The following is a 25,750-nucleotide window of genomic DNA, read 5'->3' as shown; positions in this document are numbered from 1 at the left end:
TCCATGTTCCCTACAAAAACGAAGGAAATCATTTGAGATGTATTCTCCACCTCTGTCAGTCCTAAGGACTGTGCTGTAGTGTCTGCTTTGCTTCTCAACAAGAGCCTTGTATTGGCAAAAGCGTTCAAACAGTTCACTTTTATGTTTTAGGAGAAAGACCCATGTCTTCCTTTTGTAGTCATCTATGAAGATCAATAAATAGTGGTTGCCACCAATTGATGGTGTCTGCATTGGTCCACATAAGTCTGAGTGGACAATTTCCAAAGATGCCTTTGCCCTTACTCATTTTCATGCTGGAAATGTCTCTCTATGTTGCTTGCCCAAGATACATCCTTCACATAGGATGTCCGGTTTTTCGATGAGTGGTAGTCCCTTCACCATGCCTTTCCTATGCAGCAAATTCAAACCTCTAAAGTTGAGATGTCCAAATCTCAAATGCCATAACCATTTCATCTTTCACTTCTGCTTGAAAGTTTACTTGTATGATAGTTACATCTTTTCTTGCATCCTCTTGTGAGTTCATTGAGAGTTGTGCTTGTGCACCTTCTTTCTGCAAATATGATTTTAATTTTAAGGGAAACATTTTATTGTTTGTCATCTGAACCTTTGCAATCAGCTATCTGCTTGGAGGTCTATCCAAAATTATGCACACATCATTTTTGAAGAAGACATTGTAGCCCTTTTGCATGAGTTGTCCAATGCTTATGAGGTTATGCTTCAGACCGGGGACAAAGTAAACATCAGAGATATACTTTTTCTCCCCCTTCTTTGTTAGGATATTAACTCTTCCTTTTCCCATAACAAAGACTTTGCTATCAGTCCCTAACGTCACTTTAGATTTCACACTTTCATCTAGATTGGAAAACATTTCTATGTTTCCTGACATGTGGTTGCTACACCCTGAATCTAGATACCATATATCACTTTGTTTTTCTTGTGCTACATTACAAGCTAAAAACATGCTATCATGGTTCTGACTTTCTGTTGTGAAATTTACATTTGGTTTATTACTATGTCATATTGCTTCTTTCTACATTCATTTGCATAGTGACTATACTTCTTACAGTAATAACATTGAACTTGAGATTTATCATATCTCTGACCTTGTGTTTTATTTTGGCTTGGGCCTTGACTTGGATTTTGATTGCTGCCTTTTCCACTTGAGCTTGAAGCACTGCTTCTTCCATCTCTGTGTGGGCTTCTTCCTCTTCCTCTAGCATATGATCTTGCTCTGCCTCTACCTTGACCAAATGAAACTTGTGTCTTGAAGGAATGTTCCAATGAGGAGCTTGTTGCTCTATTCAGTCTATGTTTATGAGAAATCAGTGATGCATTAAGCTCATCCACTGAGAACTATGAGAGATCCTTTGTCTCTTCTATGGCCACAACAATGGTATCAAACCTTGCTGGAAAACTTCTCAAAACTTTCTCAACTATTCTTCTTTCTTCAAGTATCTCACCATGAGACCTGATTTGAGTAACTAGTCCACTTACATGTGTAAAACATGGGTCTACATTTTCAGCGTCTTTCATACAAAGTGTTTCAAGATCTCTTCTCAATATTTGTAGTTTTGTTGTCTTGACTTTTGCCATGCCTTGGTAGGTTGTCTGGAGGGTGTCCCATGCTTGCTTGGACTTCGTTGTTGCTGCAACCCTTAGGAAAATACTTTCATGAACTGCTTGGAAAATATAGAACAGGGCTTTTGAATCCTTCTTCATGTTGTCCCTTAATAAATCTTTTTCTACTAGAGACAAAACATTGTACGCTGCCGCATCTGGTGGTTCTTGAAAACCATTCTCCACCAAATCCCAAATGTTTTGAGAAAAAAATAGGGCCTTCATTGTAATAGCCCAATAATCATAATTTTTGCCATTAAATTGAGGTATTTGAGGATTAGTCAAGCTTGTGCTTGATGTTGCCATTTTTGAGTGTAAAAAACTTTCTACCTGGTGGTAAATATACTAAAAGCAATCCGCCCTCAAAACAATTTTAAGTGCTAGTAAAAACACTTGTTTTTACACTAACAAAGCAATCCACCCTCAAAACAATTTTAAGTGCTATTAAAAACGCTTGTTTTTACACTAACAGAGTTTAACCCGCTGTGATACCATGTTAGAAAAAAAAGGATTTATTTGGAGAGGTAGAGGGGAGAAGCAAAGGAAAGGAGTTTGGGGAAGGTTGATTTCGCAAGAAAAAAAGGATTTACTGGGAGAGGTAGAGGGGAGAAGCAAAGTAAAGGAGTTTCCCGAAGCTTGATTTCCCACAGCTAGCTTTCTCTCAGCTATACAGAGGCTTAAAAACACAAAATTCACTTACCACAAAAAAAACACACACAGAGTAAAACAGAATAAGCTTGGAGCAACACAATAAAACTTCAGATTAAATTCTAATTTATGATAATACATTCATATGAGACTGCGGCTCATTCACTTAAGTAAAAACAAAGTTTACAGTGATTTACACTTCACTAGGGGTTGCGGAGTAACACACAATAAAACACACAGTAACTGTTGTTTTCACGCACCCACCAAAATTGCTCCATGATTTTTGCCTCCCTACCTCACAAAGTCTCTGTGTCTAACCTACCCGCACCCACCAAAATTGCTCCATGATTTTTGCCTCCCTACCTCACAAAGTCTCTGTGTCTAACCTACCCAACCTCTCTTGGTTGCAAAATAATTTTTACATCCATATTTATCTCAACATACAATTTTATATTAATACATGACAGAGCAAATAATTAATACGCTGTTGTTGTTGAGTGTGGAGAGTAATCCCGCAAGTGTTTGTGGAATATGGGCAATAGTCATGCAATAAATCTTGCCCGTGTTTGTGGAATATGGGCAATAGTCATGCAATAAATCTTGCCCGTGTTTGTGGAATATGGGCAATAGTCATGCAATAAATCTTGCCCTTGAAAGCAACTTCGGTGATGTGTTGCGGAATGGTTCCCGCGGTACTTCTATTCTACTTTAGTTCTTCCATCTTTAAACAGAGACGCAACTTGCAAAAATACTTCTGACAAGTATGGTTGCTTTCAGGATATTTATTGTCGTGATTAGGATTAATATTTCCAACAAATTGCAATAAGCTTAGAATTAGCCAAAAAAATTTGGCAAACATATACCATCCTTATCTCCCTGGGGTAACAGTGGTCATTACCAACTCGTTGACTTACTTTTCTTTAAATTCTGGGCAAACACATACCATCCTTTATCTTCCTAAGGAGTAACAGGGACTTAAATTTTTGATGGAAAGAGGAGGAACACAAATTAAACAATCACAATGGAATCACATAATACTATATAACAAAGTTGTGACTTTGTTAATTTGAATTGATTGAGAGTGGAAAAATAAAACAGATAAAAAATCATGAAAAAAATTTAGAAAAAATAAATAAAATACTTGTATGACTAAAAATAATTGACACATTCCAACACATCTCAAAGTTACTTTTTCTACCATACCTCTTCACATTTCTAGGTTAGTTTTTCTACCCATACGTCTTCACATTTCTGGGTTCACTTCATCTGTACTTTCTGTTCCCGACAAATCTTTCATGTCCATCTTTTTCTTGCTATTCATTTTTAAATATTTTCTTTAAAGAGGCTCTGTTTCCTTTCTTCTGTCACTTTCTTTGTCTTTCTTTTGTTCCTCATCAAACATATTTGTGAAAACAACTTTGAATTAACCCTTCTCGGCCGTTGGAAAAGGGCAACTTGCAAACGCGGCCTTTCTTTGTTTTGGACAACCGTAACTAAAGTGAATGGAAGTGTTTAAAACAAGGAAAAGGAAAACTTGCATACAGGGTAAATAAAATGAATTATTAAGGAAAAAATGGAAGCAATGCTTACCTTTCTCTCTCTCGTTGGTTTGAATATCTGAGTATTTCTAAAAGAGCTAGGTTATGAGCTGCCGTCTTCAAAGTTATCCATGGACTCGATTACTGATAGAACGACTTTCCTAATGTTGGTCGTGTTAAACTAAACTAAGTGAGAGTGTTGCAAATCAACCTTTGAGTTACTCCCATGACTTTGATCGTGCCTCTAATTACACAATCCTCTCCACGAATACACCCTTATGGCACTTACACTTTCTAAGTTGTTGTGGTACATAATATCTAAATATTTGCATTTGAAACGGATACCTTCCAATCAAATCTACAAAGACTGACGCAAGAGCAACAGGGAATTGAGAATACGTAGAAGGAAACCTTGTATATGACGTAAAAGGAAAACTTGTATATGACGTAAATAAAATGAATTATCAAGAAAAAAATGGAAGACATCTTTACCTTTATTATTGCTTGTTTGTTTGAATATCTGACTCGTTTGTAAAAGAAGCCATGTTTACCTGTTATCTCTCGCTGAATATCGGGCTAGTTGAGAACAGAGGTTCAGGGCCATGCATAGTTTCATCAATGGTCAATGGTCATGCATAATTTTATTAATAAAGTTAGTAAATGTTTTTTTTCAATATGCTATGTATGTTTAGTTAGTTGTCCATCCTATAAAATAAAAGTAAAAAAAATATATGAATAATATGTTAAATTTTATCCATATTTAAAATGGAAGTCATGTTTACTTCCATCCCTTGTTTTACTTTTTTCTAAATGAGCTAGGTCATGGGCTTTTCATTTCAAAGTGCATTGAGCCCATAGTTTCATTGGACAACCCGTGTATGAGGCCATCTATAATTTAGTCCATGGTTAATAAAGATTTGACAAGTGTCTCTTAAAATAAAAATAGAGAATAATGTAGCTATAATAAACAATAAAAATTCATTTATATTATGCATAATATAAAATAATATAATTAGAAATAAAAAATTGTATGAAATAATATAATTAGAAATAAAAAATTGTATGAATAAGATGTTAGAACTTTATACTCCTAAAAAATATTTTAACAAAAAAATTTAAAAATTTTGATTTTTTTAAGAAACCAAATTTACCTGTCTCTAGCTTGTTTGTTTGAATATCTAACTTGTTTCTAAAAGAGCTACCTTATGAGCTTCTCTCTTCAAAGTTCAAACGCTGCTTCTTTGCATTGACTTGATTACTGATAGAACGTCTTTCCGAGTGTTGGTCGTGTTAAACTAAAACTGAGTGAAAGTTCTCCAAATCAATTTATGAGTTACATCTATGACTTTGATCGTGCCTTCAATTACACAATCCTCTCCAGGAATACACCCTTGTCGCACTTACAGTTTCTAAGTTGCTGTAGCACATCATATCTAAACATCTGCATTTGAAACAGATACATCCCAATCAAGACCTAGGAAGACTGATGCAAGAGCTTCAGGCAATTGAGAGTACGTACAAGTAAGCTACTATCTCACACAGATTCTTCAGTTGAAGTCGCTGTCCTTGCCAACAAGTAACATTCTGCCTTTATAACATTATTTTTTATTTCATTTGAATGTTTCGTGGATAAAAAAGAATATTTTTTTTCTATTTTCGTTGATAGAAAGTCAATAGGAGAGGAGCTGTCTTCCTTATCCATCACTGACTTGAAGCGGCTGGAGCACCAGCTCGAACTAGGAATCAGTCGAATAAGAGGAAGAAAGGTATAATACATGTCGCACGCATATTTCATTGTTTTGTTATCCTCCATGTCATATCCACGTTTCCATATGAAAGAATGAATTATTGAAATCTTCCATCTCCTTAAGATTTTCGGGATTCTTTCCAGTATATTTAATGATCATTGGATGTTGTGGCAGAACCACCTTGTTGAGGAGCAGATAGCTAATCTCCAATGCAGGGTAACAATATTTTTTCCCCTATCTCTATGCTTTGAATTAACATAAGAAACCATCAAGTTTAATGCACGACGTGTAATAGAGCCATATTTTACGACATATGAATCCTGATAAAAATAATAGAGAATTTGGTAACCTGCTCTTTTACGAGCAGTATGAATCCGTCTGCATACTGTTTGGTCAGAAATATCATTCTTGACGTACAACCTTTTTATTTGTCGGTGTTTGTCCCCTTGTTTATGTCCAGCACTGAATTTAAGTGACACTGGGCCATAGTTAGCGAATTCGGTATCATTCTTCACGTACAACCTTTTTATTTGTCGGTGTTTGTCCCCTTGTTTATGTCCAGCACTGAATTTAAGTGACACTGGGCCATAGTTAGCGAATTCGGTCGAATTGGTTAAAAAAACTGGAATATTTGTGAGTTTCGTTCAATTTGGTCAAATAATTAGTAAAAGATTGATTTGTTTTACAATACATAAGGATTATAGGATGGGAAAGGTTGATGGAAAGGTAGAGGAGGGAAAGCACAATAAATACATAAAAGAATTTTGATTTATAAAACTTTTCTTACCTCTGGGCTTTTGGCTTTCCTACTATTACTCAACCAATGCAAAAACTTTATAAAATATGGAATCTTGCGAATTTGAATACTATTACTCAACCAATGCAAAAACTTTATAAAATATGGAATCTTGCGAATTTGAATTAGATTTGATTAAATTAATTTGCAATTTGAATTAGATTTGATTAAATTAATTTGTCCATGCAAATTCACACTAAATTAGATTTTTTCAAATATAGACTAAACTTGAACAAACTCACACTCTTAAATTAGATTACACAATATGCAAGAGTAATCATTATTTCCAACACTTCCCCTTAATTAGGATCTTATGACTCAACAACGTGCCCAAGGCTTAGAATTAAAATTGATTTAATCATAACTTAAACATGTATGTTGGTCTAAGTCTCTGCTAGGCTTACAATGACTTAAAAAAATTTACAATGTTGGATTTTCTTTTTCATTTTTTCCAAATTCTATATCCTTGAAATTGCTTCATTCGACTCAACAACGTGCCCAAGGCTTAGAATCAAAATTGATTTAATCATAACTTAAACATGTATGTTGGTCTAAGTCTCTGCTAGGCTTACAATGACTTAAAAAAATTTAGAATGTTGGATTTTCTTTTTCATTTTTTCCAAATTCTATATCCTTGAAATTGCTTCATTCTTTGCTATGCTTTCATGCTGTGGGCTCCATATTTCTAACTTCTAAGTATCTGCTAGGCTTACAATGACTTAAAAAAATTTACAATTTTGGTTTTTCTTTTCATTTCTTCCAAATTCTATATCCTCGAAATTGCTTCATTCTTTGTTATGCTTTCATGTTGTAGGCTCCATATTTTTTCACTTGCTGCTGCTGCAATTTTTCTTTGAATTCTCTTGTACTTATTTTGAATATGCCTTCAAGAGCTTCTCTTCAACAATTCTTTCACCCATAGACTGTTGTCACAACTCTTCATCTTCAAACTTTGTTATTTGATCTATTTCTTGCGCTTCATATTCTTCATCTTCTTTCTGTCATATTTCTTGATAGTAGAATGATCTCTTTTTGACTCCATTGTTGAAAGATTGTTTCACTACTTTCTTCTTCGTCTTTTGAAACTTTCATGTCTTTCACTTCACTTTCATCATCAGGTACTTTTTTTCCCTGTAATTTGCACACTCGAGATCATCATGAGGCTTACATGTAAAATCATAATCATTATCTTTTTTCTTGTTCTCCATTCCATTTAATTCTTTTATACAAGTTGTTGCTTTAACATGGCCATCAATTTTTTCAATTGGCTTCTCAATCCATTCTTTAATGAGCTTCAAATCTACATCAAACTTATTAATAACTTTGTTTTCAACTTCTGCTCAAATGCTATTTTGAGCATCTACATATTCAAAAAAAATGTTAAAAACTTCTTCATTATGGTGTACAGTGAGATTTTTCTTCTCTTCCTCTTCCTCCTTTGCCTTCTCTTCCACTTCTTTACAAACCTCTGTTGTTGCAAACATGTTGTCTTCCACTTGGATTTTAGACACAAGTGGGCTTCTCACACCAAATAACAACATATCAATGCTTTCTTTCTGTTGCATCATGTGCAACCACTCATCATCACCTAACTGTTCTTTATCAAATTTAACATAAATTTCATCCACTCTATTGTGGGATATTCGAGTATGCATGTGCTCATTAACAATTTCAACTTCACAAAATTCATCAGTTGCCATTGGATTCACCAATTCACACCTCACTTTCTAGTCATCATCCACATGTGTTTGGTTGAGAATGAAACTTCTTGGGTGGGAGACTTATAACCTCCGTAAAGTGAAAACTCGAAGCTTCGTCATAGTGGGATTCAACATCATCTGCACCATCCACACAGAAATGTTCTTGCTCTACTTCACACACAAAGGATTCAACATCTCTCTTTGCAATCTTTGTTATGACTTCTTCATCCATATGCATGGATTCTCCAAGCTCTTTTGTCCTCCTAGAGTCTTGCTCATCTACTCTTAGATTTGCAGTTGACTTTTCTATTGATTCTTCAACAAATTGTGACATAATTTGATGTTGCATGTCACTTTCCTTTGTACCAAATTCGGCTTCCAGTATCTTCACGCTTCCTTGGAAGTTGTAGCTGTTGCTACTTTGTATAGAAATTTCCCATCCAAAGTTTGTTTTATAAAATCCAATGCTAAAGCATCGCATACTTCATAATATGGGTTATTAGACCAGTACTAAATTAACACTTTACCTCGAAGAAAAGTTTGCATTTTGATAACTCAAAATAAAAAAAATTACCAATAAAACATAAGAGGCAGTAGCAGATCCACACTACACCAATCAACCTTAATCTCTTCTCCATCTTCTGCTAGACTTCTCAGTTACTCGGTTGCGACCTGAACCTCTCTAAAAATGACAACAATCTCTTCCTTTTCTTTTCGATTTCTTCTTTTATGTCGCTTGATTCGTCCTTTCTGACCCATGCCATGTGTCTTTCTTCTGTCTTATGTCTTCTTTTCTTACTGCATGAGGCTTCCTTCTACATCGCTGCCGAAAAAAAAATATGATTTTCAATATGCACCCCCGTAAGGCACAATCTTCATTGGATTTATGTGCACAAAAAGTTTTTTTTGAACCCAAAATATTGTTATGCTTGACAAACCAAAATAAATGTTGCAAATAAACAAACATTTTCAAAGCTCTAAACTCACTTTCTAATAAAAAAACCTTTTTATGCCATGCACTTTGTTTCTTTTAATATTAAAAACACCTTTAAAAAATCTTATTCAACAACTCCTTTTATAAACTTTGCAAAACCCTTTTATAAACTTATGCACCTTTGTTTTTTTTAAGAAAAAAACTTTAAAAAACATTTTTTTAATACCATAGGATCCCCTTTTAATACTAATGAAACTTTAAAACACCCTTTTATATCTCCAACCAAAAAGGAACTTTCATGAACAAGCCTTGAGAAAAAGACACTTGTAATTTGAATAAACACCTTTTCAAACCTTATGGATTTGGTTGTCCTTAGCAAGCCTTTTGCCAAAACAAAAATTAAAACATTTTTCCCATGGGAAGATTAACAAGTTATGGAACGTACTAGGGTTGCGTGTGAATGCTCTTTATGACCAGGAATGGCCGCGTTAGAGCATCTAATGACACAGTGGACTCACCTACGTGTAAAACTGTGCAACTTTTTGACTTGTAACCCGGCTTCTCTTTCAACCCTTCCACGTTATAACACTCTGTCTACAATTTATAGGGGTGTTAATATTTCAATGAATAGGAAAAAATATCTCACAGATTGTTGTGGATATGCTCTCCCTTAGCTCTCTCTTGACTCTATAAATGATGGAACTGGGAAGACTCAACGAAGTGAGCTTGATCATTTCATTCAGAAACATGAAAACTATACCCGTAGATAGTCGTAGATTCTACAACAATCTGCCATTATTTCTTCAACTACTCCTGCCGACTCCACCACTTGCCGACCACTGCCATCTACCACCGTCACATGAATAAGCATAGATGACATCGAGATTAATATACTAACAAACGTCCCCTTAATCATGACGACCTAAACTTTAAGGTGCCTGTTGGTCTCAATCTCAGCTAAGGCTTACAACAGTACATAAAAAAAACTTGATAAGGGGGTTATCATTCTTGCTGTTGATTTCACATAGCACAACTCTCTTTAGTGGAAACGGTGTTGCAAACATTCCTATCTGCTAACACTCCATTGGATATTCTCTGCGATCTACACCACAGAGGCATCACGGTCTTCATTAGTGAACACTCAGTTGTAGACACTTTTATCTGCGAACACTCCACTGGATACTCTCTGTGCCACACAGGCGTCATAGTCGACACACCCTTCGGCCGACACTCGGTTGCAGACACTCCTATATGTCAACACTCCACTAGATCTACGCCACACACGCGTCACGGTCGACACAATCTTCATCAGCAGACAATCGGTTGTAGACACTCTTATCTGCCAACACTCCACTAGATCACTTTCTATGCCACACAAACCTCACGGTCGACACAATCTTCATCAGTGGACACTCGGTTGTAGACACTCCTATATGCCAACACTCCACTGGATTTATCTGTGCCACATAGGAGTCATGGTCGACACAACCTTCTTCAGTGGACACTCAGTTGTAGACACTCTTATCTGCCAACACTTGACTGGATCTACGCTCTCCAACAGTGTCAATGACAAGGTGTACTCCACTTGCTCTTCACAACCATCGAGCCCTCCTCGGGCTCTTCACAACATAGAGCTCACTGCTCTACACACCATCGAGCTTACAACTTCGGCTTCGAGCTCACACACTCCTAGGCTTAGTCAGTGACTCATGCTCCACACTCGTAGAGAGATTCACTAGCCATACACACTGGCCGCACACAGATTCCCCATTGTCTTCTCCGGGCGAAGGTAGCCACGTTTTCTCCCATATCACAACCATTGGAGATCTTGATCACATTGGCTTTAAGAGCATGGGCTCTCTCAGCTTATAATAATGGGGGCTTCTTCTTGTTTCTGGAACTAGCGGGTCTGCCCGTCGGTCTTCTCGGGCCAATTTCATCCCATATTCCAGCGCCTTCCACACCTAGTGGAAACGATTCTTAGGCTTCCTCGTGGTCTCTGGATCTCCTTTTCTGCAGCGGTCCAACACTCTAAATCCAAACTTCAGCTCCATCTTCTAAGCTCCACGATGCCAGGTAGCTTGGGCTTTACACAATTTTGCAACTACTCAAATGACCTGAGAAATCAGTGAACGAAATCCTTTCTCTATGTGCTTCACACGCCCTCGACTCACTCACCGACTCTCTTCTTTGGCATTTCTCGGCTTCCAAGATCCTTCACGCTCGTACAACAGCTTCCACGTAGTGTTCACAATCTCTGGGTTGCTCAACTCCTTCACGAGGACTCACTGCCTCTTCCACTGTCTGCAACACACCTCAACATTGAGATAGACAACATGATACAGGGCCAGAGCAGGATTTACGTTGTACTTCCGTCGCACTCAACTTTCTCACTGGGTTGGCTGCAAATCCAATCCACGACACAAAATGAATGCCCAAAAGGAGATTGATGATGATGTGTGAAAGCATCCCGCCTGCGCTTAGAAGCGCAGCCACCTTTGGTAAAGTCTGACTCGGCCCTCCTATGGACCACTCCTCTCACTGCTTGTTGCTCTGTTGCCATTAAGGGGAAATTTCAAATACAACTGTAGTTATCATACACAATTTTCTGGTTGTAATTTTTGTCACAAACATGAGTGCTCCTGGTTAATTTGCATCGGTAAATGTTCAATATCACATCTTCTATCACATTTACGAACGATGACATCTTCCTGCTTGTTCAGGAGGCTCGACTATTACACAACAGTTTTACTGGCATCCCCTTCCAGAGCACACAACTCTTTGCATCCTCCTCTAGAGCACACAACTCTTCTCCAGGTGTGCAAGCACCATCATACGTATTTCCAGTCACCGCACCACAAGTCAACGTGCAGGTAGGAGACTCCAACATCCAACACCACTCTCTTTTTCAAATATTAAACAATGACCCTCAAAGAGGAATAAAATCCTGAACCAACTTCCTTGCCTCCTCTGTTGTTGCACATCTCCACAGTTAACACACATAGCAAATCTTCCTCACGACATTCGAAGACTCACTCTGCTTCCAGCCTCCCAACCATGAGCTCTGATACCGGTTGATGGAACTAGGAAGACTCACTGAAGTGAGCTTGATCATTTCATTCACAAACATGAAAACTATACCTGTTGATAGCAGTAGATTCTACAACAATCTGCCATTATTTCTTCAACTACTCCTGTCGACTCCATTGCTTGTCGCCGACTGCCATCTACTGCCATCACATGAACAATCATAGACGATGTCGAGATTAGTATACTAACAATAAAACCTCACTCTGATATGAATTTAATAGAAAGGAAGAAGAGGGAAAACACCAGGGTTGCGGGGGAGCATCCCCCCCGCCCTGATCCCGCTCCCAATCTGCACTTCGGGCGGGAGTGACTCGAGAACGGGTCGGGAGCGCGCTTCCGACCAAAAATTTACTCCATGGTTTTTTTTGGGAGCAATGGAGGGAGCGTCGCTCCCGTCGCTTCGAGAGCGATTTTTCCAATTGGAGAGTGGTCGGGGAGCGATCGCTCCCGGGTTGGAAAAATCGCTCTCGTCCGATGAAGAGCGATGCCCGTGCAGGAGGGAGAGGTGATGATGGCGTGGAGAGAAGGAAGGGGAGGGGAGGGAAAAAAAGGGAGGGAGGGAGGGAGGGGGGGGAATAAATAAACCCTCTCCCTCTCATTATTCATTTCATTCCAAATTTCTAAGTGTGAGAGAGTTTGAGTGAGCAAGAGAGAATTTGGAGCGAGGAGAGGCATCCAAGGGGAGATTGAAGAGCTTGCAAGGGGAGATTGGAGGCCAAAGAGGTAGGATCTACACTCTAATCTAGCATTTTTTTTTTCTTTTTTTCTTTTATGTTCATTCCTAAATAAATAAATAAATTTTTTTGTCTATATCCCATTCCCATTCCCATTCCATTTTTTTGCAGTTTCAAAACTTCAAATTTCAAACATCATGGTTATATTGCTTGGCATTTTCTTCTTCTTGGTTCCTTTTTTGGGTATTATGGTGTTGGAGAGTAGAAAAATGAGGGTTGAAAATGAAGAAGGGGATAAAGAAGTTGGTTATAGTGGATTTGAATCATTGATGAAAACTGCGGAGAGAAGTACCTTGGTGAGGAGGAGCTGGAGGAGAGTGAACATGAGTCAGCTCAAAAAACTAAACAAGACCAAACCCCATTGTGGAAATATGTTAATAGGCCTGAAGCAGGGAAACGGGGTGGAACCACTAAATTTCACTGCCCCCATTGCAACAATAATTACATAGGTTCATACACCCATGCCAGAAAGCACCTCTGCGGGAAAAGGCCATGGGATGGAGATAAAAAAATAGGAATCAAAACTTGTACAGGTGCGTTAGTAGTAGATAGAGCTAAATACATAAGGGAAAAGGAGGAAGCCCAATACAAATCTAAAAAATCAAAGGGTTTATTTGAACCAAGCTCACAATCACATGCACAAAGAACTCCTTCAACATCCTCCCATGGCAGTGGATATGGAGGCAAAGGGTCACCAAACATCTCTTTAAGGTGTAGAACCATATCAGATTTCCTTGATGAAGGGTGTAGGAATGATGTGGATTCAAAAGTTTACAGGTTTCTCTATGCATGTGGGATACCATTCAATGTTTTTCGTTCACCTTATTGGCATGAAATGGTTTTTGCCATAAATAATGCCCCTAAAGGATACAAGAGCCCTAGGTATGACAAGGCTAGAATCGTTGTACTTGATCATGAAAAAGAAAAAGTATCACATTCTTTGAGTAGAATGACTAATTCTTGGACTGAGCATGGGGTGTCCATTGTATCTGATGGATGGACAAATGTAAAAGGCAAGATATTGATAAGTGTTCTTGTTGTGTCTGTTAATGGTGTCGTCTTTCTTTCAACATATGATTACTTTGATAAGTTCAAGATTGACATCGACATTAGAAAACCATGACTTCAAATAATTGACCATATTGGGCCATACAATGTCATCCAAGTCATCACTAATAATGCTCCTAATTGTAAGGCAGCGGGAGCAATTATTGAGGATAAATACCCCAACATATTTTGGTCTAGTTGTTTGGTTCACACAATGAACCTTTTGATGCCTGATATTATTAGGAACAAAAACCAACAATACAAATGGGTTGGTGATTTGTACAAGAGAGGCAAAGAAATGATAAAATGTATTACAAATCATAGCAATACTCATGGCCTTTTCCGTAGTCACTCAAAATTGGAGTTGTTGAATATTGCGAAGACTAGATTTGGTAGCTATTACCGCACCTTCAAGCGCCTTTTGAAGGTAAGAGAGTCATTAGCTAGCATGGTATCAAGTCCACACTGGCAGGTATTAAAGGAAAGGGCTACAAATGCAGCTGACATGCAAGGTTTTGAATAGGTGGAGGAGACCGCTCTTGATGGTCAGTTTTGGGCATGTGTGATGCAAGTATTGGAATTCACCAAGCCCATTTATCACATGATTCGGTTTGCAGATACAGATAAACCAATGATTGGGGAGGTGTATGAGCAGATGGATACCATGTTGGGGCAAATAAAAGATATTGTTTAGAAAGATGATCCCAACTTGTATACACTGATTCATGAAAGTCGTTTCATTTCATTTCATTTTATAACATTTCATTTCATGTTAGATATTATTTGTTGTAAAGTTTAAACTTAGCTTACAAGTACAACTTTGGTGATCAATGATGATAAATATTATATATTGAATTTTCCATTTTGAAAGCTTGAAGTTGAAACTTTAAGATTGATGAATCATGATTCATGAGACTCAATATGTTGTATGTTACTACCTTGTGGACATGGTTGATGAAGACTAAAACTTCTAGATGATTGTTGTTATATGGTTCAATCTATGTTCTTTTATGTTTTTTATATCTAATTCATCATTCTACATGTTTTTGTTGACATATATGTATCAAAATATAAAAAATATATATTATATAAAAAACACTCCGGGATTCACTCCCAAACCGGGAGCTTCTGAAAATGTCGCTCCCACACCCGTTTTCGCTCCCACTCCCAAGTAACCCTAGAAAACACAATAAACACACAAAAGAACTTTGATTCATAAGACTTTCTCACATACAACCAACCACGGAGTTTCGGCTCTTGGCTTTCGCACGATGACCCAACCATAGGTATATAAAAGCCTAACTTACCAAATATGGCATCTTGCAAACTCCAACTAGGATTGACTCAACTCTGGCTAATTTGTTCATATAAATTCACAGTAAATCAGACTTTTCCAAATATAAACGAACTAACTCACACTGACTCAAGCTAAGTCACACTCTTAATATAGATTGCACTGCATGGGGGAGTAATTACTATTTCCAACAGATCTCAAAGCGGAGGAAATTGATTTAATAGAGTTTTCTGGTTGCCTAAATATTAAAAAAATATTAATGGATTGCCGCTTAAATTCCTCACAGTTTAAGGAAAGGCAATAGTCACTAGAGAAATCTAAAGAAACAAGCATCATTACTCAAATTAGAAATAGATTTAATAGATTTTGAAACATATAAATGAGTTTTTTTAAATATATTGGCTAAATGAGTTGTGAATCAATTTATTTTTGTACCATGTCATATTCAAATCCAAATTTGAACTTGATAACTATTGCACAAAACACTTTTTAATCATCAATATTCAAATCCAAATTTGAACTTGATAACTATTGCACAAAACACTTTTTAATCATCAATAGAAAAGAACATGGTATCCTCAATTCACATGACATCGCAGTAAAAACATTATGATATTTTCCCCAAATCCCATTCCCACCGGCCATCCCATAGATAATTAGACTACGCAGTTTGTTGACCCAGAAAGGAAGTAGTTGAAAACTCACAAGCTATTGCCAATTCGGTTAGCAGCAGGCAAGCAGTCAGAACAGTCCTTCAAACTTTGCTAATTTATGATATATGCCCATCATTTTCGAAACATATGTTATCTTCTTCCAAGTTTTTCTCTTATAGTGGTTTTTATTTGAGCATACTTTAAATTATTATAAATTGTCCCCTGAAGACAGTAGTATGGAGACCAGGTCTTTCCTCCTCAATGAGACCACTGTGAATGGAATTGCATGCAAAATAAAGATATTTTGAATCAAGACAAAACTTGAAGTTCATTTTGATCTATAAATCCCTTTTTGAGAATCTTTGAACAAGTTTATCTAGAGTTAACAACATTGATACGGTCTTCTGAAACATTTTTTTTTTTTGATATTCTCAAGTTGTTCTGTTTATGCAGATTCTTTCAATTTAGCACAAAGTAGGCAATGACTTTGAAGGTATGTTGTATGTCTAAATTTAGACATCATCCCATATAATTTTGAGGAATTATTTGACGTGGTGACTAAATCTTGGGCTTAGGCACCAGTGTCTAACCCTTTCTTGGGAGTTCTACAATGGCCATTTCGAGAATTCCATATCCTGATCTGGGAACTTGGTTGGGCTTGCTTGAAATCACCTTCTTCATACAAATCAAATCTAATTCCAGAAGAAATAAAAATTTAAAAACAATTGGAATCAAGAACCCCATTAAAGTAAATTCCAAATTTATTTCACGTAAATATTTGGTAATTTGTGTACTGGTGAAGGTTTATGTGATGATGGCAGTTCACAACCATCCTAAAGATACATCTATGTAGCCCTAGAAGTGTGTGTTGGTTTTGTTATAAATTTGATCTAATAAGCTTGTAATATTTTTTCTTGACCAATAAAAATATCAATACCTTGTCTCGTCTTGTGGCTGTTTTTTGATACGCTCTCAAGGTTTTATCGTATAAACTTTTTTTTTTTCATTTATTTAATTTGGTGTTGCAATTCGACTTGTATGTAGGGTTTTGTATAAGTCAAGTGAAAAGGGATAAGTCTCTTTGCAGAAAGGAAGAGCCCTGACTTGATAGTCTTGCAAGTCTTGCAACACAGTGGGGCAATCATTACTCTATTTGTGCACATTTGGTGGAGACTCACATGTTTATCGGTCGTTGTCTAGCAAAAATTTGTGCATAGGAAACCCTACCTGTCGAGAAGTGAGGTTGTCCACGTGTAAAGGAAACCTATAGAGCGGTGAATTTGTCTACATTTAAAGGTTTGTTTGGCCGTATTTTTTGGTGGTTGCCACAGAAATTGAAAGTAAACCCTTGCTGTTGTCTAAACACATTCGTCTATGTGGAGGAAATGACACGTGGATATCTCTTTGAGGAAGTATTTCTTTGGTGTAGGTTGTGAAGGATGAGGTTTTGTTGTTGGAGGTCATGTGTGGTGTAGTGGTCAAGCCAAATTTAAGGAGAATTTGCCACTGTATAGAGGATTTTGAACAATGAACGAGAGGGGCCAAAGTTCTATCAAACTGAATTAGACTTTGTAGAGGGGCCAAGTTCTATCAAACTGAATTAGACTTTGTAGAGATCGTGGCAACCATTTTTTGTGGAGATATAAATATATTTTTTTTGATTTAGTGGAGGTTTGCTTAATGTTTTTGTTAGAGGCCGAGTCAATCCAGTGGAGGCCATGGAGACTGGTCTATTGGTCTGTATATATTTATATTCCAAATTCTTGAATTCATACACATTTTTTTGATTTGGAGTGATGTTATTTGTAGAGTCAATGACTAAGATAACAATTGTAAAATTTATTGTGGAGAAGTTTGATGGAAAGGATAACTTCGAGTTATGGAAGCTCAAGATTTGGGATTTATTGGTGCAACAAGGACTAGTTAAATCATTTGATGGAAGAGAAAAAAAATCTCCAGGTATGAGTAATGAGGATTGGGAAGATATGGATGGAAGAGTTCCATTCTGTTTTGTTTTGCAAATGATGTTGTTTTCAATATTATTGGAGAGAAAACAACATCAGGCTTATGGAGTAGAGTGGCGCGCCTTTATGTGACAAAATGCTTGAAAAACCAAATATACTCATAGAATGAAATGTATAGTTTATGAATGAAAGAATGTACCAAAATAGACGATCATTGAAATGTTTTCAATATTTTTATATGCCACTTAAATAATATGGATGTAAAAATTGATGATGAAGATAAGGAGGCCACATTATTTTGTTTGTTTTCTAAATATTTGGTCTACTTAGTCACTTCTATTAGCTTTAGCACAACAAATACTCTTGATTATGATTATGTTATGGAAGCATTGTTGTCTTAGGAGGTGTGGAGGAAATCTAATATAGGAATCTCCACATCAGAAGCAATGGTAGCTAGGCGTTGATCCAAGGCAAAGGGGGAGAAGTTAAATGGTACATCAATATTGAAGTCAAAAGGCAAAAAGGGTAAACTAAAATGTTGGTACTACAATAAATCAGTGCATCTCAAGAAAGAGTGTGGGAAGAGGCAAAAATCCAAGATAGACTCCAAAAAGGAAGTAAATGTGGTTGGAGTAAGTTCAAGAATGGTTGATGAAGTTTTATCTATTTTTAATGTTCGACAATATTATGAATAATAGTTATTAGATTATGGTGCTTCAAATCACCTGTGTCCACATAAAAATTGGCTGAATCTGGTTTGAGGAGGTGTGGAGGAAATCAAATACAAAAACCTCTACACCAAAAGTAGTGTTAGCTAGGGGTTGATCTAAAGTGAAAGGGGAAATTTCAAGAGGTACATCAAGATCTAAATCAAAAGGAGAAAGGGTAAACTCAAATGTTGATACTGCAATAAATAGGGCATCTCAAGAAATATTGTTGGAAGAAGTAGGAATCAAAAGGAAGACTTCAAAAAAGAATCAAATCTGGTGGAAACACGTATAGTTGATGAAATTTATCTATTTTCAATGTCCCATAATACTATGAACAATGGTTATTATATTATAGTAATTCACATCACATGTGTCAACATAGGAATTGGTTTTCTTATTATCAAGATGCCGATGGTGGTATTGTTCTCATGGGAAATATTGTTTCTCATTAAAATTGTTGTAGATGGAATCATTAATATTAGAATGTTCAATGTTATTGTAAGGACATTGATAGAGATAAGACGTGTATCTCAACTCAAAAATAATTTAATTTTCTTGGCAATTTTGGATTCTAGAGGTTATAAATGTAGATGTCAAGGTGGATCCTGAAAGTGCCTGAAGGTGCTTTGGTGGTTATGAAGGCTAAAAAGTTTGGGAATGTTTACAAGCTAAAAGGAAGTACTAAAACAAATGGAGTAGTAGTGATATTTGAGAATGAAAATTAATCTACTCATTTATGGCATCAATGTATGAGTCATATAAATGAAAAATCTAAAGATATTGATTAACTACAAGTTACTTCCAAATTTAAATCTTTGAATGTGTATTTCTGGAAATATTGTATTTTTCAGAAGTAGTGTAAACAAAGTTTTAAAACAGGTAGTCATACAGGTAAGGACATTCTAGATATATCCATTCAGATGTTTGGGATCATGCCCTAGAGTTTCTTTGGAAGGATCATCATACTTTGAAACATTTATAGATTAGTATTCTAGAAAGTTGTGGGTCTATGTTTTAAAATGAAAAGCTAATGTGCTTAATGTATTTAAACAATTTAGAGTTTTGAATAAAAAGAGAACTAGCAAGTCAACCAAATGTTAAGAATAGATATTGGAGGCGAGTTAACATATTTTGAATTTGAAAAATATTGCAAAGATGTTGGGATCAAAAGGAAGAAAATTACAATATACACTCCTTGCATAGAAAAATGCATGACTACGAGTCTTCTAGAGAAAGCAAGAAGCATGCTTAATAATGTCAATTTGTAGTAAGATTTATGGGAAAAAGCAATCACTATAACTTTCTATTTGCTAAATCAATCGACATCGATTACCATAGACTATAAGATTATTGAAGAAGTATCGATAGATCATCCTTGTGATTACTCAAGTTTAAAAAAAATAGTTGTGAAGCTTATTCTCTTACTCCTAAAAACGAATGTTCTAAGTTAGAGTCCAGATCAAAGAAGGATACATTTGTTAGCTATGTTTATGTAATTAAGGGATATATATTATGGGATCTTGTTTCCCACAAAATCATCATTAGTAGAGATGTAATCTTTGTTGAATCCCCCTTTATAAAATTAGACATTGTAGAAGTTGATATGAAATCAATACAAGTACCACAAAATCAATGGGTTCAGTTGGGGACTCCACCATTTATAGAAACTGGGAAGTAGGAAGAAGCTTTTGATCAAAATAATTTGAGGACGTAGAAAATATTTAGGAAAATGTGCAAATACCATGAGAAACACTAAGGAGATCTACATGGGACAACCCCCCCCCCCAACTAAAAGATATAATGATTATGTTCCATCTATTGCTTTGATTACTAATGATGGGGAGCCTTCTTGTTATCGAGAAGCAATAGAGGACATGGGACCTAATAGAACTTCAAAAGGATAGAAAAGTTGTTGGGTGTAGACGGTGGGACCTAATAGAACTTCCAAAGGATAGAAAAGTTGTTGGGTGTAGATGGTGGGTCTACAAACTAAAAAAGGGTGTTGATAGTAAGGTTGAAAGATACAAAGCTAGCTTGGTAGCGCAGGGGTATTCTGAGATGGAAGGTCTTGATTTCCATGAAATATTTTCACTAGTTGTTAAGCTTGTCTTTTTTTCATATTGTATCAGCTCTAGTTTCTTTACTTGATCTTAAGTTAGAGCAGGTAGATGTTAGCACAACACTTTCACATGGAGATTTATATGAGGAAATATACAGGGAACAACTAGAATGATTTTTTCAACATTGCAAAAGAATGTTTGTTTGCAAGCTCAAGAAGTCATTGCACAACTTGAAGCAATCTCCCAAACAATGGTACAAGAAGTTTGATTCCTTCATGGCAACCCAAAGTTATACTAGAAGTAAGCATATCCATTGTGTTTACTTCAAAGATTTTTTAATGTATATTCTTTGTCTTCATGTGATTTTTTGACCATATGCGTGTCGTAAGAAAAAGTATGAGTGAGATCAATAGGTTAAAGGCTCAATTAACTAGGAATTTTTATATGAAGGATATAAGAGCAGCAAAACAAGTTTTGGGCATAGAAATACACAGAGACATGAAAAATGGTAAGTTCAAGTTATCACAACATAAGTATGGGAAGAAAATACTAATGAAAGTCAATATGAAGAATATGAAACTAGTAAATATCCCTTTGGCTTCCTATTTGAAGCTTTGTTCAAATTTTTTCCTTGGTAGTAAAGAAGAAAAGGATTTTATGTCTTGCGTACCATATGCTAGTGTAGTATGAAGTTTTATATATGTGATGGTATGTACTCAACCAGATATTTCACTTGCAATTGAAATTTTCTGTAGATACATGAAAATCAAGGTAGGGAGGATTGGAAAGCAGTGGAATGGGTGCTTCAATATCATAGAGGCACAAATTATTATTGCATCACTTTTAACTGTTGGAGCAATTATGTTGGTGGTTTTGTTGATTCAAATCTTGTAGGTAATTTTGACAAGAGAAGATCTACTTTAGGTTATGGTTTTTCTCTTGCAAGAGGATCTATTAATTGAATGTTAAAGCTTCAAAAAATAGTTGCTTTATCCACTATCGAGGTAGAGCATATTGTTGTCTCTCATGCATCCAAGGAAGAAATTTGGTTAAAGTGTATTTTGGGTGAGTTTGGAAGAATGCAAGACAATGAAAATGTAGTCAAATTGCTATCCATTTGGATACCAATCCATCGTATGGTAGTATGGCTAAGCATATTGATATTAAATATGATTTTGTAATACAAATTATTGATGGAGGTGGAGTAACTCTTAAGAAAGCCTATACTCAAGAAAATTGTGCAGACATGTTTACGGAATTCATATTGTTACAGAAGTTGTGGTGGTGTTTGGGTTCTCTTAGCTTATGAAAAATGTGATTAATGGATTTGGGAAAGGTATTAGGTAAATTGTTTTCAAGGTGGAGATTGTTGGGATTATGAAAACAATTAAAGAGAAAATATTAATGTAGAAACGAAATTTATTTCAAGTAAATATTTTGTAGTCTGTATAATAGTGGAGGTTTTACGTGATGGTGGAAGTGTATCCAATGCGTGCATGTAATGCATGTAACAGTGTCATGTTAAATATAAATATATGTAGCCATAGAAGTGTGTGTTGATGTTGTTGTAAGCCTAATTTGAGAAGATTGTATGTAATCTTGTTTATTGAGCAATAATAACACTGATATCCTGCCCTGTGGATGTTTCCTTGAAATTTGTTATGCTTTTATCGATAAATCTTTGTCTTGTTTGAACACTTCCACATATTTATTGAAATTAATGAAATTCAATTGAAATTATGAAACCAAACACAAAATTAAGTTATGAATACTTTTGTCCAATCATCATTGTAATTTGAGAATTTTCCCATTGTCAAGACTCAAAAGTTAGAACTAAATATGCATTCTGAAGGTCCAAAACTTTTAAATAGTTGAATTTTAAACTTAAAGTATTGTCAAATAGTATAAAGTTTAACTCTAGAGTCTAAATTCATAAAAGGATAAAGAAAATGCACTACTAATTACATTCTAAAGTTGCAAGCCTCATAAGTCTGAGTTATTTCATCTTTTTGTTCATGTCAACAAATGCATGATTTAATGCTAGACTGATATTGGTCACCCAATAGAAGATGATATGTTGATTGGAAAGTTCCTCTAAAATGGTGGCCAAGAATTTTTCACGTCCATTTTTTGGAAAGATTTGGTCCATTCTCAAGTAGTGTCATGAACCTCAACAAGGGATTATCATTTTGTGTGGCTTGTCTTGAACATTTTGTCCCCCAGCTTGGCCTTGAGCATTTTTTCCATCCATGGTAAATGAAAAATGTTCAAGATCAAAGAAATGTAATTTTAAAGTTCTGAAATTTGAGCAAATGTTATAAGACACTGTAAAGAAAAATGATGATAACTTCAAAAGTCAAATTTCACAATAACAAAAAATTACAAGTTAAAACTTACAACATTGCATTATACATATACCATTTCTAAATTTAAATAGCAAATAAATTTTATTATTTAAACATTGGACAATCACAAGAACTTGAAGTGGTTAAGAATACTAGAATTGGGAGTAAAATAAGGTTTAATAATAAACTAGTAGATAACATATCTAGATTCCAAAGAGAAGAAAATCATGCATGATAGTAAAAAATAATGCATAGTATGGGTTCCAAATGATGAAATGGCTCAAAATAACAAAAAAGAAAGTCTCTGACTCAATTCTCATATAAGCATGAAGGCTAAAGCTACTCATTAATTTAGATATTTTGCATCAATCCTATTCAAGAATGCATGAGGTTCACTTCCTTCTTCCTCATCATCATTACTACCCTACAATTGCAACTGAATGTCACCTAATGGTACATTAACCAATCAGGATTGGTTAATGTACCATTAGGTGACATCTGAATCAAGAGATGGACCATGAACCTCATCATCAATCTCAGAAGCATCCTTTGGATATATATCCCATTACGAGGCTAGTTCCTATAAATACTCTGGTGATTTCTTGGTAAGAAGGCAAATACTACTATACACATAAAACAGTTCTATGGTCTCTTAGAGGTTAGCTTGTTTCTCTTAATAGAGTGGATGTATATATGTGGACTAGTTCCTTTTTGCAGCTAAGGAAATAGAAACTTGAGATAGTAAAGGCCTACTCAGAGTGCATATTTATGGAGCTTTGTTTCCATACGTTCTCCACCATCCACTGGGACTTCTTTGTGCCATACCAAACAAAGCTCGCTTTCACATTAGAGAAAGTGGGGCCATTAAGCATTGTGAAGTCAAGAAATTGTTCTTGAATTATGGTTTCTTATTTCATTGTATGTTTATTTTGTATGTCATTAATAAACCCTTGTTTCATCTCAGAATCATTTATTGGTTCCATTCTACCTTCCCTCTCCTTATACTACTTCGGGTTAGCTGCATAAACAACCATATAAGAGGTGTGTTCAACTTGTTCCATCTCTTTTCAATTAGTGTTTGGATTTCATTAAAAGAATCCAAAGAGGAGTCCCTTTGATGCATGATGGACTTGACTTGTCCAATCATGCCATCAATTCACTCATAGATTTCCCCAAGGTTAGGGGAATCTAAATCTGCATACTTAATTCGCTGCACTATTGGAGAGGTGAAAGAGATAATGTATTTCACATCAACCCACCAATCATCATTCAAAAGCATTTTTCTTACCTTCTTTCCCTAATCTATTTTTGATGTATACCACTTAGAACTAATAACAATGGCTCTTAAGGCCTACTGCACCTCTAACATATGATCAAGAAAAATAAAATAGGTGGCATACTTTGTATTTGGTGGTTTCAAAAACTATTTTTTTTTAATAAATCTTTCATATCGCTAGAGAGCATGAATAGTTGTAAATGAACATTTGTGTCTCTTTTACATTCAAAATAATGTTAGGTGATCCAATGAATTTTCCCGATTCCTTTGAGTGCATTATTTAAAGTATGCACACAACCAGGAGTCCAAAATATGTGTTGATGCCTGCTTTGAATCATTATCCCCACAAACCTACAAATTGGAGCAACATCAATGATAATGTGAACTACATTTATAGGACCAGTATTCTTAATTGCATCCTTCAGTACCTCAAAGTACAAAACCACAAACTTCATCTTTCTAGTACAATCAATTTCCCTTTAGAAATAGGGCCCACTTGGAGAGGAGATAATGATGTTCAACAAAGATCTTTGTTTAATACTTTTCCTACCACCTATGATGATTGAATACCCACAAAGAACCCATGATTTTCTAAGGCCTTCCATTAACCCTTTCATCCTTGAGACTCCTCTATCTATAACAAGGTTGTCCTCATTTTATTGTAACTAGGGGGTTGAAATGATGGGCTAGCAGTGATGACTTTCCTCATCATCTCTTTGTAGAGAGGAGAATGGGTGGCATTAGATGATATTCAATTTTCAATGAAAACTTTAGCCACTACATCCTTTGCCTCATCCTTGCATTGTGTATTGAACATCTCTATCATAGTAGCTTTCTTGCTTGCAATTTTGTTATGAGAACCCCCCCTTGAATCAGCTCGATTATAGTCATTGGTTTCTCTTTGAGAGGGTTCCATTGACTCTAGAATTCAGGGTTTGTTAAAAATAACATAATTGTCCTCCTCCACTGTCTCTATAGTAGTAGTACCACCTGTGGAAGCCATGTAGTTTAGTGATTTCCATTAATTTTTCCAATGAGCAGGTGCATATTTTTACCCCATCTTTTGGAATACTTAGTAAATAATGTTAAACTCTAGTCTAGTTGTCATTAAAATGAATGGTTGCAAAGGTTGCATAACCATTGTTGTGAATCACCACTATTTTTCTTCTTGTTTTGAGTAACTTTCTAGACAAATTGCAACAAAGACTTCTTCACATTCATGACATTGGAACTGAATTTTCAATAGACTTAGAAATTGTATTTCGAGTTGGTCTCATTTTAGATTGAGGAGATGGAATATAAAGTATAACATATTTGGAGATTCCATATTTCAATTTTAATTTTTAAACCATAAATTTAAAAATTCAAAATAAAACAAAAAACGACAAAAGGAAAAAACCTATGACTGAAGAGAATCCCTTGAAACTACATTGGAAACCTAGAACGCTAACTAAAAAAGCACTGGTTCGAGCCTATTCTCCAACCAAAAGCGTACAACCTCCAATTGAACTAAGAAATATGAAATAGCCTTGGTTGAGTATTGACTGTAAGTAGTGAGTGTTGTAGGAGAATAAGGGAACTTGGGGTGATAAAGCA

The 25,750-nt window shown here is 35.8% G+C and overlaps 1 protein-coding gene across 2 annotated transcripts in view; it reads left to right on the top strand.

Moving 5' to 3' along the window:
* Window positions 1-25,750, top strand: part of LOC149192594 (MADS-box transcription factor 23-like) — a 417,351-nt gene that overhangs the window by 220,361 nt on the left and 171,240 nt on the right. For both annotated transcript variants that reach the window (XM_089406417.1, XM_089406416.1), the window contains exons 4-6: window positions 5,260-5,324; window positions 5,470-5,569; window positions 5,726-5,767. In XM_089406417.1, the coding sequence (XP_089262543.1) occupies window positions 5,260-5,324; window positions 5,470-5,569; window positions 5,726-5,767 (207 nt within the window). The remainder of the gene's footprint in view (window positions 1-5,259; window positions 5,325-5,469; window positions 5,570-5,725; window positions 5,768-25,750) is intronic.

The sequence above is a fragment of the Pinus tabuliformis genome, chromosome 2_2, assembly GCF_031772625.1.
Source record: "Pinus tabuliformis cultivar Carrire ecotype Pingquan chromosome 2_2, CPIR1, whole genome shotgun sequence".
NCBI lineage: Eukaryota > Viridiplantae > Streptophyta > Pinopsida > Pinales > Pinaceae > Pinus > Pinus tabuliformis.
This window is presented reverse-complemented; position numbering and strand designations above follow the sequence as displayed.